Source organism: Mchenga conophoros, linkage group LG16, assembly GCF_057382185.1.
Source record: "Mchenga conophoros isolate Kocher_MC1m ecotype Shallow Benthic linkage group LG16, M_conophoros_male_GT1.1, whole genome shotgun sequence".
Lineage (NCBI taxonomy): Eukaryota > Metazoa > Chordata > Actinopteri > Cichliformes > Cichlidae > Mchenga > Mchenga conophoros.
This window is the reverse complement of record NC_140541.1, coordinates 13,043,096-13,060,205: the sequence shown is the minus strand read 5'-3', so window position 1 is coordinate 13,060,205 and position 17,110 is coordinate 13,043,096. Positions and strand designations below refer to the sequence as shown.

General features: G+C 40.2%; 1 protein-coding gene and 1 long non-coding RNA gene across 11 annotated transcripts in view; one reads left to right on the top strand and one right to left on the bottom strand.

Annotated features, from left to right (window-relative positions):
• Positions 1–17,110, bottom strand: part of dgkh (diacylglycerol kinase, eta) — an 80,264-nt gene that overhangs the window by 30,087 nt on the left and 33,067 nt on the right. For 9 of the 10 annotated variants that reach the window (XM_085248452.1, XM_085248455.1, XM_085248454.1 and 6 more), the window contains 2 exons: positions 7,490–7,594; positions 6,191–6,323 (listed from right to left, as the gene is read on the bottom strand). In XM_085248452.1, coding sequence (XP_085104578.1) covers positions 6,191–6,323; positions 7,490–7,594 — 238 coding nt within the window. Of the gene's footprint in view, positions 1–6,190; positions 6,324–7,489; positions 7,595–7,860; positions 7,886–17,110 lie in introns of those variants that run through there. The other variant, XM_085248458.1, reaches the window with a different exon arrangement.
• LOC146556388 (uncharacterized) lies at positions 3,611–11,176 on the top strand. Its single transcript, XR_014888873.1, has 3 exons — positions 3,611–4,149; positions 10,505–10,564; positions 10,758–11,176. It is a non-coding gene; the product is annotated as an uncharacterized LOC146556388 (long non-coding RNA).

Genomic DNA, 17,110 nt, shown 5'->3' with positions numbered 1-17,110 from the left:
CATTTTTACTAAAGATGATCAGTGCTGACAAAGTCATTGTACAACTTTAACATCCAGTCCATCAAGCTTTAGTCCATATAAATGAGAAGCAGAAGCATGGACTTGAATGCGTTTAATGCTGGCTGCTTTGAACAGGAATGAAGAGTGAAGTGTAAATACAACATAAATGTCTCTTAAGAAACAGTACAGTGGCACAGACAGACGGAGACTGCTCTCGACTTTTTCTCCTGTAAAGATGAGGCACTTAGCAGACTCATGAATAATGTCTGTGATATGGGGAGCTTTGCTTCCAGCTACCCCACCTTGTTGTCCTCTCTCTCTCTAAACACGCAAAACCTCATCATTAGGCATGCCACACAGATACACTACAAACTGAGCCAAAGTCATATCCGGGAGCAAAATCAATGTTTCAATCTCGTCTACCACTAAATGCTGTTAGAGAGCATTAGTAGGACGTTAAGAGAATTCTCAGGACATAATACCACTGCCTGTTAATGGCCAAACACAGAGCCGTCATACAAACCAGACTAGAAGAAAACATTGTCTCAGACTGTGAGTGTCTGTGTGAGGGTGAAATACAGACGGAAAGGCAAACTGCTTTTACGGTTTGTGTGTGTGTTTATGGGTAGGTAGCACAAATCAATCCCCACTGACTGTCCCGTGCAGGAAATCGAAGGGAAATTTAAGACACGCTGATTGCTGTGAAACTGTTTGGCAGGCTGCCCTCAAAGTTTAATAAAGACTGCATTCTATGATAGCCTCTCTATTTTCTTGTCTCCCACTCTCTCCCATTCTCACATACTGGTTCTCATATTCCCACGGGTGATCCTCCCATTCTCACTGTCGCTGCTGACAATGAAAGTATTTTGAAATAACTCCAATGAATTAGCCATTCTGCAGAACATACAGGAACATGTAGGCATGCTTAGCACACATTTAAATAATCTGTGCCAAACATCACATTTTAAAAAATGCAACGATTTGGTTAAAACAATGCCCTTTTATAGCTAAATGTCTTTGAAATCTTTTTAATCTTCAGTGCTTATCCAGCTATGGTTGTCAGGGTGGAGCGTGTCCCTGCAGATAAGTTCCTTACAGTAAAATTCCCTAGCCAGTCAGCAGGTGCTAACCACTCCAACTCTGTGCTAAAGATGTGTGAACACAGTAACAACTGTTGTAACATGCACACCTGAATGGTACGGCTATGTCAAAGCTAGATAAAGCCCTGTGTTATCACAAAAGTTATGACATAGTTTATTTGTGCAGTAAATTGAATAATTTACCGCAAATTTTCTACTCTTACTGAGGACTCAAAAGACTTTGACACTACATTTGCCACATTTGTCCATTGACAGACATTCATTTTTACAGCTTTGTACCTATCACACACACACTTCCACACATTCACTAAAATTGGACTGTGGACAACTTGGGGTTCAACATCTTATCCAAGGACACCAGAGATCAAACCACTGACTTTCCAGGTTGTAGATCTACCTCCTGAGCCACAGGTGCTTTACAACTGCTTTGTATCACCAAAACATTTACAAATTACAGCAGTATTGTCCAAAACTCTTGAACCACCTCTCATTTCTTTCTATTTTGCTTTCAAGAAGGGAGACCTTAACTGTAGTCTTGAGCAAGACAGCTGGAACAGCTGCGACCTTAATTGCATCATTGGAAGGAATTGGATGGATGGGTGGATGTATCTTGGATAATAGCTCTCCAGACTTTCTGAAGGTCTTTCCAAGTGTTTCTTTTAATATTGGCTGCTTTTTCTCTTATTTTCAGTCCACTCATTTTACATGACCATTTTCAGAGGAATGTTGTTTTGATTGTTATGCCACTTAACACTGTCCCATGAATCACTCAAGCATAAAAAAGGCATCTAACACAGTGTATGAGCCAGTGTTGTCTATACATACAATTTAGCGAAGAGCTCTGTTGTCTCACTCTGAGTTATCTAACTCAGAAAGGTGAAGTGAAAGTTATTACTGAGTTGATGACAACACAGTGTTATCCTAAAAAAATATAAAGAAATAAGGTTGTGGATCTACTTCAGTACTTACAATCATTTTGCACGTTAGCAGACAATAAAAAAATATATGAAATCTTTTATTGATATGTTAAAAAGTGGCACTGGCCATTTTAAAAATTAAAATAAACATATAAGCATTTTTATGCCATTACTGTATATCCATATGTAACTTTCACTTTGCTTCATGGTGATTTAGCCCAAAAAACAATGTCCATGAATGTCTGCCTGTAGGTACCTTGTGCCCAATGGAAGGCTTCTCTCAGTGATGTATAATGAAAACCCCATAATCTCAATGCACCTTCCTATTGTTGCTTGTCTATGCGTGGCGCAAAATAAGCCGATTCAAATAACAACCATTAGATACTGCTCTAATGATTTGGTCTTTCTCTCTACGTCTCTCTCTTTTGCCTTCTGCTCTGGAAATGAGAGGATAATGAGCACTGAGTGGAGAGGCTCTCACTGCCTCCACACGTATACAGCAAACTCAGCGCACATGTAGGCACACACACAGGACTGAGTTACACATGCACATGCTCACAGGGGAACATTAGCAAAATTAGAGTGAGAGGATATGCAGATGGTGCTCATTATGGCCTGCTGCCTGTCAATAACACTTTACACCAGCTAAAAGAAAGTACAAAAAAGAAAAAAAATAGTGTCAGCCCCCCATGTCAAACACCTTCCTCATAACACCCCACTTCTCTGTTCTTTCACACATGAGGTGAGGAGATATGGTGTCATTCGTGATCCTTTAACAGTTTTTTCCCTGTTAAGGGCAATTGGAGGCAAGTGAAATGCTATTTTTTAAAAATGCAGTCTAAGTCAACGCTTATCTAACGCGCAATATGGCATAAAAGCATATGAATACAGGGTGACATGCACTGATATGCTGGCTGTGAGCTTGGTGGGCATCCTGCTCCACAACCCAGTGCATTTCAAAGACTCTTGCTGGCTCAGGTATATCCAATCTGCTGCACTTGGGCAGACACAAGAAAAGGCTTTTCTCACTTCAGTGACTCACCAGTCCTTACGTAAAATAGCAATATAGCCTTCCCAAAGTGCCTATAGACCTGCCAACTCACAGGCTTTGCTTCCAAAGCAAAATCATCTGTTGCAATACTATAGGGTGTCTGATCTTAAAAGAGTGGCTATTTGAAGTAGGAGCCAGGAAAGAGAGTTATGTAAGAAAACACTATGTGTCTAAAAACAAATTCTTCACAAGATAATTCAGCATCATTTCAACCTGCCTCATTCTCATTAAAGAAGACTTAATGTGCCCATTTCCATCTCTATCATGATATGCTTAGACTCTACTAGACTAGCTTTGTGTGCTTCAGAATTCAAACCTATCTTTATTTGTCCTATGCTGAGTCTTGATGCGAGTTGATCCTCTGTGTGAAGCAAGTAGTTTTAGCTTCCTTGCCTGTTCCACATGAGACGACCATATTAGGAGTAACCACTCTCACCGACATGACACAGACACAAGTTAAAAAACATTTTAAAAAAGCAATCTGAAGCCTGAGCTTTAGTTTCACAGGGATTACTTAGTACAGCGGTCCCCAACCCCCGGGCCTCGGACCGGTACCGGTCTGTGAGTTGAGGCTCAGGTGTGAAATGTATAGTTTTCAGGGTTTTTATCGGTTTTCAGCGTTATTTTGTTATCATTTTTATTGTTAACTCGGTTTTCCTGGGTCTTTTCACGTGTGTTATGAATAAATCTTATTTTTTTCGGTACCGGTACTACTTTTATTTTGTTGTATTTATCCGCGACACCTTAAAGGCCGGTCCGTGAAAATATTGTCGGTCCGTGGCGCAAAAAAGGTTGGAGACCGCTGGCTTATAGTGATGGGTCGTTCGCGAACGAAATGGCTCTTAGAGCCGGCTCTTTGACGTGAACGACGCGAGCCGGCTCCTTATCGCGAGCCGTCACGTGGGGTTTTTTTTTTTTTCTTTCTCTCAGCCTCTCTCTCGCACTTTTTTTCCGCTTCACTCTGCACGCGAGCCTTGTGCTTTACGCTGGGCAGAGGGGGGAGGGGCGGTAGTTACACTCAGTAGCACAGGAACAGAGCCAGAGAGAGAGAAAGAGAGGCAGGGACAACAACATTAGAAAGGTATAGTAATCATCCACAACTATTTTCGGTTGCAGATGATAAAGGATTGAGAAAGTTTATTCATGCAGGTCCATATGACAGAGAATGTGCATGTTCTTTTTGTTTTCATATTATAATTTATATTTAATTGTGTTGTGGTTTGCAGTGTTTTGTGTTCTTTTCACTTTAAATTTGTGAAAGGAAAAAGCTGAAAATTTAAATAGTTAAAACTTGAAATGTGAATAGTTGATTTTTGTATTATATGATTTATTTATTACATTTTATGTGGAGTGAATAAATAAAAGTATATTTACGGTGGCCCCTAGAGACAAAGCACATACAAACTTCAAATCACGTACGAACTCTGAAGCATGTACAAACTCCAAAACACGTAAAAACACGTACAAACTCCAAAACACGTAAAAACTCCAAAACACGTAAAAACACGTACAAACTCCGAAGCACGTAAAAACTCAGAAGCACATAAAAACTCAAAACACGTACAAAAGACAACAGAAGTGCTCCAGGATGCTGGGCGCAGTGTTGAGCCTTTGTTATCTTGTGGCTACACAAGCCAGCAAGTACCAACGACCGGATTTGGTGTGTGGTAGTAACAGGTAAATGAACTTTTTTTTTAAATTATTTGAATATATATATGAGTGCCTGTGTATAAATACACAAACAATACACACATGCTTTCAATTGTGTAATTTAAGTGATCTAGTAGCTCTGCTTTGGAAGTTCAGTTCATGCTAGAAATGTGTTTTGGAGTTTGTACGTGTTTTGTCTCTAGGGGCCACCGCATATATTTATATATAAACATATATAAATAAAACCACTTGTTTTTACGTTAGTAATTCCTTTTGTGCATAATTTTATATTATTGTTAATAATAAATTAATTAAAGCAACAAAACAACCTGAAGAGCCGGTTCGGAGCCGAAAGAGCCGGCTCTTTTTAGTGAGCCGAACCGAAAGAGCCGGATCTCTAAAAAGAGCCGGAAATCCCATCACTACTGGCTTAGTACATATGCTCACATTATTATTTGATATAGATATAGTGAAGCACAGACTTACGCAAAACAGCTCATATTAGGGCAACTACCATGAGCTCCCTTCTGTTAAAAAAGGATTTTTACTCTACCTGGAGATACTTGCCAGCTGACCTAATAATCACCATAATTACACCTAAGTCCATGGTGACTGAAATGTAGGACGAGACATGGAATGTCCACGTCAATCTGAGAGGAAAAGCAGCCAAATTTACATCTGGTGTGTTGGGATGGGCAGAGTTCTGGAATCTTTTTGATCATACGTCACATATTTGTTTACTCTGTGAGGCTGCGGTTAGCTCTCCAATCAGTGTAGGTGTTTGTGTTGGAGAAGTAAAATGCATTTTAAGACATTTTAAGTGTTACATATGTGACAATTTTTGCGACCTTTTTTGCAACCTAAAACCCCCCCAAAAAAAACAACAACAAAAACAAGTACCATGGTCTTTAGTGACCTCATAGCTGTTGAGAGCCATGCAGTTAGCAGCAGTGCAGCGGTTCTTTGGAAGTTTGGATGGATGTCATACCTCCTACACCAACAATTTTCTTCATTGTCTGCAGTAGTTTGTGGCACGAGTGAAAAGCTTACCGGTAGATGACAAATTTTTTCCGTTGTCTCTCTGTCCTCCTCTCTCTTGTTTGCACTCGTGCCATCTTCTGAAGCTTTTAGTGCACTTAGGCTAACACTATGTTACTGTCAACTCAGTACTAACTTAACATTATTTCACTTCACCTTTTTGTTGTTAGATAGCTCTACTGCACAGGACCTATCATTTGTGTGAGGAGATGCACTTACAGTGAGAACAGGGACAGGAGAAACTAGCAGACTGCAAATGGAGTATTGAGTAGTCTATGTGCTAGTGCCAAAAATCTTTTGATTTTTCATCCAGTGATGACAAAAACATGTTGGCTTACCCCAAATTTAAAGTGAAATACATGAAATAATGATCCTTTTTGAGTTTCACACTTGTGATAGTAAACATGTGTAGTTTTGAGTGTATTTGTACTCACCTTCACAAGAGAGGCCGTGAGATGTGACCCCAGACAAACTATCCTTACAAACATTGCAAAAGGTGGGCCGTGCATGGGAGCAGGCGTACCAGTTGTGCATCCCTGAGAAATGTTCCACATTAAACTGTGCTGTCTGGCAAAGGAGAGGTGAAAACAGCAGTCACATGTCACAAATGTAAGCATGATCAAAAAGAAAAAACATTGAACATTGATTTACAGACACACAATTGATACTCGACTCCTTTGTGGTATACTAGCTTTCTTTTAGAATAACTATTATTCATTTTCCCCTAACACCATGACAACATTAGTTAGGAAAGTGCCTGGTATAAGAAAAGAGCCTCCACAGGAGAGAGAGAGCCTCCACTTCCTTAGAGTTGTTAGAGTGACGACTTTTACAAAAAGCTACACACCCAGGTCAGATGAACTGGATGCCTCTACACATTAGTATATGGAGAGGTCCTACTGTGGAGCCACAGTGTAGTGTACCCATGTGGGTGTTGCATCTGCAGTAGTTGGCGCAGTCCTGGATATAATTGGTTTTTCACAAGTACAACTGTAACAGGTGCTTACAAACTGGGGTACTTGCATTCTTTAACAGTGTCACATAAAAGGATACAGCAATTAAATGCTGCTGTGTGGACATATTGGCAGGAGTGCGCATGCTTGTGTGTCTGTGTGTGTGCGTGTGTTTGTGTGAACATGTGTGTTCCCTGTGTTGTGTGAGCTCTGGGGTTGCTGCAGCACTGCAGTGCAGTAAGGGGGTGAGGGATGGGGTCTTATATAAGATTTCCCTCTCAAATCAAAGGCATTAAAATGCAGCACAGCTTTCTTCCTGTGCTCGCCACATCACCTCGCTGTCAGTGCACAGCCAGGATTTACAGTCTTCTTAACATATTCTGTTGACAGTGGAATACGCTGAGCAGTTACGATCAGTTTTGATGCTGGTAACATGTTTTCTAGATTCTTCAAGAAATACTGGCTTGAAGTGAAAAAAAAAAAGCTTTCAAATAGGCATCTACCGAGTATGTTCTGTGTTAGAAAGTCATAAGGAGAAAAAACACTTGGGAGAATAGGATGTGCCAATACAGTTTTTCTTACTGTTACTCTGCCCAGTGTCGAACATGTGACAACATGCGGGTGGAGGCGTGCTTATGCATGTGCTGCAGCCCTATCTGAACTACGCATTTCTATGTATCCCATCCCCAAAACTGCCAAACAACCCCCCCCCCCCCCCCCCCTCCACAAACACACACACACGCACACACACACACTTTAATCTGTTGAACTGGACCTTACCTCGTAATGCTCTCTGGACTGGACGGACTTGAGCGAGCTGATCCAGTCCTCCATCTCTTTCCTGTTCTCAGCACAGAGGATGAGCCTACGGAACGGAGTGATCACCTGGAGGCAAAGGGGGGAGGAGGTACGAGAGAGTGAGACAGATACTGTGGCTAAACAGCGAGAGAGCGCAAGCGAAACAGAGCTTAATGTTTCCAGCTCTTTCCTCTTCAGCCTGCGGTACCTCTGAGTGGAGAACAACCGGCTCTGTCTTTAAGAGAGAGCAAGGATGTAAAGCCCCCCTCCCTCTTTCTCTCTCTCCTTCGCTCTCTCTCTCTCTTACATACATACACTCTCTTTGTCTCTCATTAACTCTAGCTCACTCACACCTTCTTCAGTTAAGTCTCTTCCCAGCTCTTCATGAGGCTTTGAGGCAGATATGTGCTGACAGGCAAAGAGCCTCACTAAAGGCAAAGAGCCTCTCTCTCTCCCGTTGCCTCCTCCTCTCTCGTCCTCTACTTGTGAGCATGTGTGTGTGTGTTCGTGTGTTTAAAGGACAGTGCCTGTAGATAACCCTACAGACAAACAGCACCCTTTCAACAGCCCATCACTTATTTATGCTCACTCATCTCTTCCTTCTCTCCATTTCTTTCCAAGTCATTGTTTTCCCACAGTGTGTTATCTTGATTTAAATTAGTGAGAGGAGAGAGTTGAAATACAGGCACGGCTCACACACACGTACACAAGATAATCTCACAGCACTAAAACTGCTCCAACCACTAGCTTTCTATCTGCAAGAAATGCTTTGTCTAAAGCAGGTCACTAAATACAAATGCCATATTTTAAGTGGACTGTATTACCAAATGAGATAATAATTAAAACCATGTAATTCATTTATTGAGCTATCCAGTCTGCTTTTTGGACAAGTGTGGAAAACAAAGTGTAAAAATAAAGAGCTAAATTTAAAATACTGTCTACAGAGAAGCTGCTTGTGAAATCTGTAGACTGTATAGATAAGATGGTCATAGCCACAATAACTTGAAAATTGGCACAGCATTACTTGTCTGATACTGCCTCTAGTTAAATGTTTTATTCATTGTTATTTTTGATTTTTAAAACCAACTGTGACAAACAAGCAATACTAGTGCATCATTAGTAGGAACTTATTACTCACAAGTAGGGATGGGTATCGTTTAGGTTTTATCCGATACCGGTGCCAAATCGGTACTTTTGAAACGGTGCTGGTGCTTAAACGGTGCTCAAACCGGTGCTTAAAGAATGGAGAACACAAACTTTGTCCAAAAACCTCTCATGTTCAGCTGTTTGTTTGTTTTTTTTGTAAAAAGATAACAATGTTAGCCTTTTCTGCAGCTATGGGGCATATATGGTATCACTCTTGGCTGGAAGCAGTGCTTAAACAATGGAAAAAAAACACAAACTTTGTCCAAAAACCTCTCATGTTTAACTGTTTCCCACTTTTTCTTTGGTCATTTTAGCCTTTTTGGCCAGGGTGAAGGGAGTATCTGCCATCAAACAAGAGGACAGCCGCATGTAGCTATGATGATGTTTGCTAGTTCACCTTACATGCATTAATGTAATAACGTGGTTAGCCTACTCAACGTAAATTACACACGAACAACATTAAGCGACTCACGCAGAGAAGAACGGCTGCTGCTGCATCATCATCCTCATCATTTCTGCTACACTGGCAGGGCTAGGGGCCAGGACTCTATTCTTCGGGTTTTTGGGGGATGTTGCTCCGGGTCCGATAACTGGCAACCCACCCAACGTGCACAGTGTGAGGTCTCGCAGCAAGCTATCAAATACGGCGCATTTCTCGGCTTTTAAAAAAAACGCTATGCGTCGCCAGGTGTTTCATCGGATTCGAGGTGTTACCTCCTTTGACAGTATCACAGTATCAGCTTAAAGCACTTGTTGCTGCTGAGTTTGCATATTTTGCTGTGAAGTACAGCCAGACTTTTGACCGCTTCGCCTTGGACATTTTTAATCTGTAGCTCTGCTCTAACTGAACGTACGTACCTGGCCCCGCCTACTATCCTGGGAAACGTAAAATGATTGGCTAGAAGTGTATCACAGCTCAGGAAAAAAAAGCACCGAAATAAAGCACCGAAATGTGCGCTGCTTTTCGGTCTGGTTACTACCGTTTATGTCAGAACCGGTGCCATCATGGCACCGGACACCGGTACCCATCCCTACTCACAAGGTATCTCTATCCTAAAGCTTTTTCACTCTAAATGGGCCCATAATTCACAAAGTGAAAATGAAGCTATGTTGAAAGACACAGAAAACTAGCAACTAAAATTACAAATCACCAAGAAAGAGGTCACAGACTGAGACAACTGGGTTTCCGATTCCATTGGAAGGATTTAGGTTTAAATGACTTTCATGTTGGCTTCACATGCTTTTAAAGAGCTTGGGAATCATAACGCCAACAGGTAACAAGGAGGAAAACACACTAACAAATGGTGAAACAAAACATCCAAATGACCTGGGAGATTAACAACACAATAGGACACAGACAGATGCTAAACAATTAGGCTAAGGAGTGTTATTAGGAAGGATAGATCCATATAAACACAAAGAATGGTCACTTTAGTTTTAGGAGCTCTTGCTCTTGTTCCCCAACATTTTCTCAGAAACAGTTTGTGGTGAATTATGATACATCAAAAAAAAGCTAAGAATTATAAATTGCTTGAAGCTTGCATTGATGTGGGACTCAGACATTCAGCCACTGAGCCATGGCTCTGTGGTACACACAAAGATTGCAGGGGAAAAGATGCAGAAAAGTATATACAAGGTGTCTTTACACCTTGTATATACTTTGTTTTACTTCATATTTAATACTTTACTGTGTAGCATAATGTTTTGCTATGTAATAATAACTTAACATGCTCTACCTTGTAGTTAAACTGTACTGTGAATCTGAAAAATAAAATTTTTTTAGATGTGAAAATAATTTTCTGTCTTTTATGATGGCAAAATGTTTCATTGCAACACTTTGTGTTCTTGCAGCAGGTGCAGGATCTCTGTTGATACTAGTCCGAGGGAACAACAACATCTTCTGTGTCCGAGGTATATCAGATGCCGAAGTGGTATCCAGTCATGATCACACTCTTGCATTTCAGAAGCTGTTTAAAAAAAAACCCAAACCCACAAGATTTTCTTTGCTTCTAGCTATGCTCATGTGTATCAGCAAAGTATCTGCTGTCATCAAGCAACATATATTTTGAAATTTTATTGATGGTGATGTTTTTCCTTCATCCAGCTGCTACCCAGACCAAGCTCCATGTTGCTGCTTCCGGTCTAGAAAGAGCTCCATACCGTTTCGGTCATACATACAGCTGTGAATGAGCAGATGAGCTTCAATGCCCACAACGTAACTTTCAAACCCAGAGGCAGCATCTACCTCTGTCCATTATTTTATCAGCTCAGACTTGTGTGAACAATAGTCCAATGATGTATTCTGTATACAGTTAAGGACCTTAGTCAGTGAAATCTATATGTGAGGAAATACTAGCCTCTAAACAAAAGATCATTGACACAGATGTTATATAGGGAGGAGACAAGGCACTTAAGGAATTCTGAACAGAAATCTACTGGAGACTAACTTTGACCAAAACAGTGCAGACATAATTAATCTCTTTTTGATATACATATACAATTCTATGCACTTATATTTTGCAATCACATACTGTAAAAACGCAGAAATGGAAATCAGGAACATAAATAAAGGTCTGCATCTCCGCTGTGTCTTTATCTTCTGTTCTGGTGCTTCTCTTTGAGGTCACCTCATGTGCATATTTTAATTTACTGTTACATTCTTCATTGCCATCATCAAGTGTTTTCATTATCCATTACTCAGAAGAAACAGCACTGTCTTATTACTCCCTCCCCTCTCTCTCTGACTCACTGTGTCGCATTGTGTCTAATAAAACAGCCTCAGATTTTACACCTGCTTTCATCCACATGTTACATTTTTAGGTGCAGTTTGCTCTGCTGGAGCTAATCTTAGGAAGGATAGTTCACAAGCAGTCAGTTATTAAGTTTCTGTTCCCTTCTTCAATAATTTAAGAAGAAGCAGCCTATAATATAGTGCATCTGGAATGTATTCACAACACATCACTTGGTCCACATTTTATCATTTTACAGTCTTATTCCAAAATGTATTAAATTCATTTTTCACCTTTTCGCCTTCACAATTTTACACACAATACCGAAAATTGACAAAGTGAAATTATTTCAAATTTATTAAAAATGAAAAACAAAAATATTACATGTATATACCAAGCCTTTGCTCAGCGTTTTGTTGAGGCACCTTTGGTAGCAATTACAGCCTCAAGTCTTTTTGAGAAGCTCAATAATAATGAATGGGGAACATCAGCTTGTTTTCAGATTTCTCCAGAGATGTTCAATCAGGTTCACGTCTGGGCTCAGGCTGGGCCACTCAAGGACAATCACAGCGTGGTTTCGTAGCCAAACATTTTCTTATCTTGGCTATGGATTTTTTTTAGCTTTGTAAAGACGTTTCACCTCTTGTCTTCATAAAATGTAATGAAATCCGGTTGCTTTCTTTCCAAGAACCTACACAGACATATAGCTGTATTTATCTTTCCCTCAACCTTGACTAGTGTCCCAATTCCTGCTGCCAAAAAACATCCCTACAGCATGATTCTGCCACCACCACGCTTCATGAACCTTTTTCATTAGGAGTAGTTTCCATATTGCCACTCATACACGTTTGATTGGTGGTGTGCAACAGAAATGGTTGTGTTTCTGAAAGGTTCTCGTCTTTCCACAAAGCAACACTGGAGTAAGCGCACGACCGTGGCTCAGGGGGTTGGGAAGCACATCTGTAACCGAAAGGTTGCTGGTTCGATCCCCGGGCTCTCTGTCTCTGTAAGACACTTTTCCCTACCGCCTACTGGTGTTGGCTAGAGGGGCCGATGGTGTGATATGGCAGCCTCGTTTCTGTCAGTCTGCCCCAGGGTAGCTGTGGCTACAAGTGTAGCTTTCCTCCACCAGTGTGTGAGAGTGAATGACTAGTGGCATTGTAAAGCGCTTTGGGTGCCTGGAAAAGCGCTATATAAATCCAATCCATTATTATTGTGCGCTTTGTCACCTCCATGACTAGGGCCATTCTACGCTGATCCCTCAGATTGGCCAGGCAACCAGCTCTATGAAGGTTCCTGGTGGTTGATTTATTTACAATGCTGGAATTGGAATAAGGCTGTACCATGACAAAATATGGAACAAGTGAAGTGTTGTGAATACTTTCCAGGTTCAGTGTAAAAACTGCACGAGGAAAAATACATAGCTTTGCAGCTTTTCCTCTAACTTATTAATGTCTCCAAATATTCATAGACTTCAGCTGATTAGCCTCTCGCTCTCTCCCTGATTTTTGATGCACCATTTCAAATGCACACCACTTGTAAGCAATACACTGCTGTGGAGCTCCAATCCTTTCTTAAATTGCATCCTTTTTAGCAATAAGATGACAAATGTGTTACAGTGCAGTCCACACAGCCTTTGGACTAAATGCATCCATCAAAGAAAAAATGAGTGAGACACTACCCCTAACTCCCCCTCTGTCTTTCTGATTGCAGGCCTGTTTAGACCTGTAGCAACCGAGGCTATTACAAGGTGTGGAAAACAGCAGGTGCACAACAAACCCGTGTCACTATGGCTGCAAGTGTGTATAGTGTGCAATGTTTATTAGGGTATGTGTATTTTAGGGTTTTAATGATACATCTGGTGCTGCACTGCCTTTCTTTCTGTAGAAAGGTTTCTGTTGCTCACTGACCATCTGGTTTGCATCAACATGTTTCAAATAGCCAAAGCTCTGGTGGAGGTAAACTTATGTACTTTGTTACCTATATAACAACATTATTTTCTTTAAGCTACAAAATGAAATGTCCTAAACTGATAAACTAAGACTTTTTTGGTTCTATATTTTATTGCTTTGGATATATAAAACAAGTGAACCATGGAGTGCATTTACAGGGTGAGTGTGGCTCAATAGGAACTGAGTAATAAAAGACTGAATCTACACACTACATAATAAAAAAAAACATCTCGTTGGACTTATAGGGCAGACAACTCAACACAAATACTATTAAAATGCTTCTCAGACTGACTCATAAGAATGCGACTGTAGTTTTCTCAGCAGTGAGACCAAAATGAATTTCTGTTTAATCAATTACCTCACAAAAACACCAAATTCTTACAATTTAACACAGCTTGTAGTCTATTGCTATTTAGTACTAATGCACACATGCACACATTTGGATGCATCTCAACATTAAGCTACAAAGAAACATGAAACATCAGGTAGTCAGTTATTCTCATTAGACACACTTTAGTAGGAGGCTACTAAACCCTATAAAGCAGCTGACTGCCCAGTGACAATATGTTCATTACATATTAAGGGTCAACCATGTGTGAATGCACATGCAGTGCAGCAGAGTTATATAAAAATGGATGGCATGACAAAGCTTACATGATACCCACTTTTAGGGCTGCTCAATTAATCGAATTTTAATCACGATTACGATCTGGGCTTTCAACGATCATTAAAAATGACTGAGCCGATTATTAGCCCCTCCCTCATTTATCCGCGACACCTTAAAGGCCGGTCCGTGAAAATATTGTCGGGCATAAACCGGTCCGTGGCGCAAAAAAGGTTGGAGACCGCTGATTAAGAGGACCCGAGGGAAGCTCGGAAAGCTGAGCAGAAGTTATTTGGAGAGGAGAGTGACTGCCGCTGGTTGAAAAGAGAGGTAAAAAAAACTTCAGTGGTGTTGCACACTATTTTATATTATTTTTTTAAAGTCATTGTTAACCCTTTAAAGCCGGTCAGAGCAGCACGCTCCGTTTTGCGTAACTATTTTTAAATCCCTGTAGAACCTGAACCGTGTAAGCTAGCGCAATAATTTGTTTTGCATATGAAACCGGAGGAGTTGTACTTACATCTGATGCCATCAGCTTGTCCTCGGTCACGGTTTCGTTCCACATATAGCTTTGCAAAAATTGCATAAAAAGCGCTTGCAGGAACAAAAACATAATATTCCAGAAACACGCTTTGCCGTTCCTATCAGCTGTTCGTAACACTTCCCACAGTGAAATGATGCACATGCTGTTTTCTTTGCAAATTTGCATCATAGGATTGTTTTTTGTTTTTCCTGCAGTATATAAAAATTGCTGTATCTCCAAAATAAAACTATGAAGACACTCAAAATAAATTTCCTGTTGTTGTAAACTATTTTTTGCAACTTTTTTGTATTTAAAGTTTTGAGGGATAAACCTCTTAAATTTCTCCAAGTAGAAATATATGTAAACAAAACAAAAGTGATTTTCAATTTTTTTTGTAGTTTATTGCACTTTTTTGCAATTAATGTAGTTACTATGGACTTAATGCATACATATTAGTAAAATATGGGCTATAACAGTTGTATAGCAACTTGAAATGCTCCCACAAATGGCACTACAGCATGTAAAAAAAATAATATAAGCTCTGGTGGACTTGGTTCTATAGTAGGTCTTAAAGGGTTAAATAAATATCGTCAAATAATCGTGATCTCAATTTCAGTGAAAATAATCGTGATTATCATTTTTGCCATAATCGAGCAGCCCTACCCACTTTTAACTCTCCAGTTCTCTAGGAAAGTCACTTTGAGTTGAACATGCTAAAGAAAGTTTATACACCGATCGGGCAAAATTACTAACATTGACAGGTAAAATAAATAACACTGATTATCTCTTTATCGTGGCACCTGTTACTGGCTGGGACATATTAAAGCAGGTGAACATTTTATCCTCAAAGTTTATGTGTTAGAAGCAAGGAAAATGGGGACGCATAAGGATTTAAGTGAGTCTGACAAGGGTCAAAATTCTGCAGTGGTCAGGCTCATTGATGAGCGAGTGAAGGCTGGCCCATGTGGTCAGATCCAACAGATGAGCTACTTTAGCTCAAAGCTGCCTAAAAGGTTAATGCTGGTTCTGATAGAAAGGTGTACACAGTCCATCATAGTTTGTTGGAATGCATGTGACTAGAGATGGAGACCAGTCAGGGTGTCCATGCTGACCCCGTGCTGTCCACTGCCGAAAGCCCCAACAATGGGCAATTTTTTTTTACATACCATACCCGGATGCACTATGGGAAGAATGCAAGCAGACAGAGGCAATGTGATGCTTTAGGAAATATTCTGCTGGGAAACCATGGGTCCTGTAATCCCTGTGGATGTCACTTTGGCACACACCACCTACCTAAGCATTGTTGCAGACCATGTACACCCATTCATGGATGCAGTATTGCCTGACGTCTGTGGCCTTTTTCAGTAGGCTAATGCATCATGAAGAAAAGCAAAAATGTTTCAGGAACAGTTTGAAAAGCAGAAGGAGGAGGTGTTGACTTGGCCTCCAAATTCCTCAGATCTCACTCCAATCAAGCATCTGTGGGATGTGGTGGACAAACAAGTCCAAACTATGGAGGCCCCACCTCGCAACTTACAAGACTTAAAGAATATGTTGCTATAATCTCAGTGCAGATACTATAGCACACTTTCAGTGGAGTCCATGCCTCAACAAGTCAGGAATGGACCAACACAATATTATACACACCACAACAGACAGGTGGTTATAATGCAATGCCTGATCAGTGTATGCATTTACCAGTGCAAATTCTTGTCTTCACAGAATCCCTTCCACATAGGAGGTCCAACTATTGCAATCAGATTGAATGTGAACACCCCACCACCATTTCCAAAAGGCTGTCAACTTTGGAATACCCACAGAAAAGGCCACCTAGCAATACTGTTACTAAAATGGAAGTAGCATTTGTTATACTTCATTTCTGTTGCATTACAGGTTCAATAACACCAGTCTTCAGTGACTCACTGTGTTAAAGCTTGCTCTTTGTCTTAAGAGGTTCATAAGTTTCACTTTCAGTTGTTTTAGTTTTCTAATGGGACACAAGCAGGGGCGATTTTAGCCCATTTTTGGGAATGAATCAAAGCACCCCCAAAGATTTCTTACTTTTTTTGACAATATTTGCTGTTTGTGGGACACACTACTAAAAATACAAAAAGCATACATTACTTAATTGAGATGGAACATTTTAACAACAAAAGTATAGACAGCCAGGTTCATAATGGATATGAGGAAGTTTTTTTCAAAAAACGGAGCCACATTCAGGTAAAAGTGTAAAATTAAATGATCCGTCAATAAAGGATAATGTTAGATCAGTGTTTCAATATTCATATCTTTTATTAGATGTACATGTGGTTTGGTTATTTGCCTTTTGGTTGAAATTACACTGAGAGAGGACTTTTTTATTAGTGATCTTAATAGTTTTTTTTTAATCTAATTGAATACAAACTATTTGTGTATGATTGTCAGTCCAAAGAGGGAGAGAGGAAAGAGGGGAACATGAGGAGAAAGTACAAGTTCAGCAAGAACCAGGTAAGAAAACAGACAGGGAATACTAACAGGCAAAACAGAAACTGTTAAACCGGCAAAGAAAAAACCCCCCAACTAATTTTACTCATACAATCTGGAAGTTATGTTGTCCCATATTAAAGCTGCTATACAGAATTTGCAAAACAAACTGGGTTGTCAGCCCTG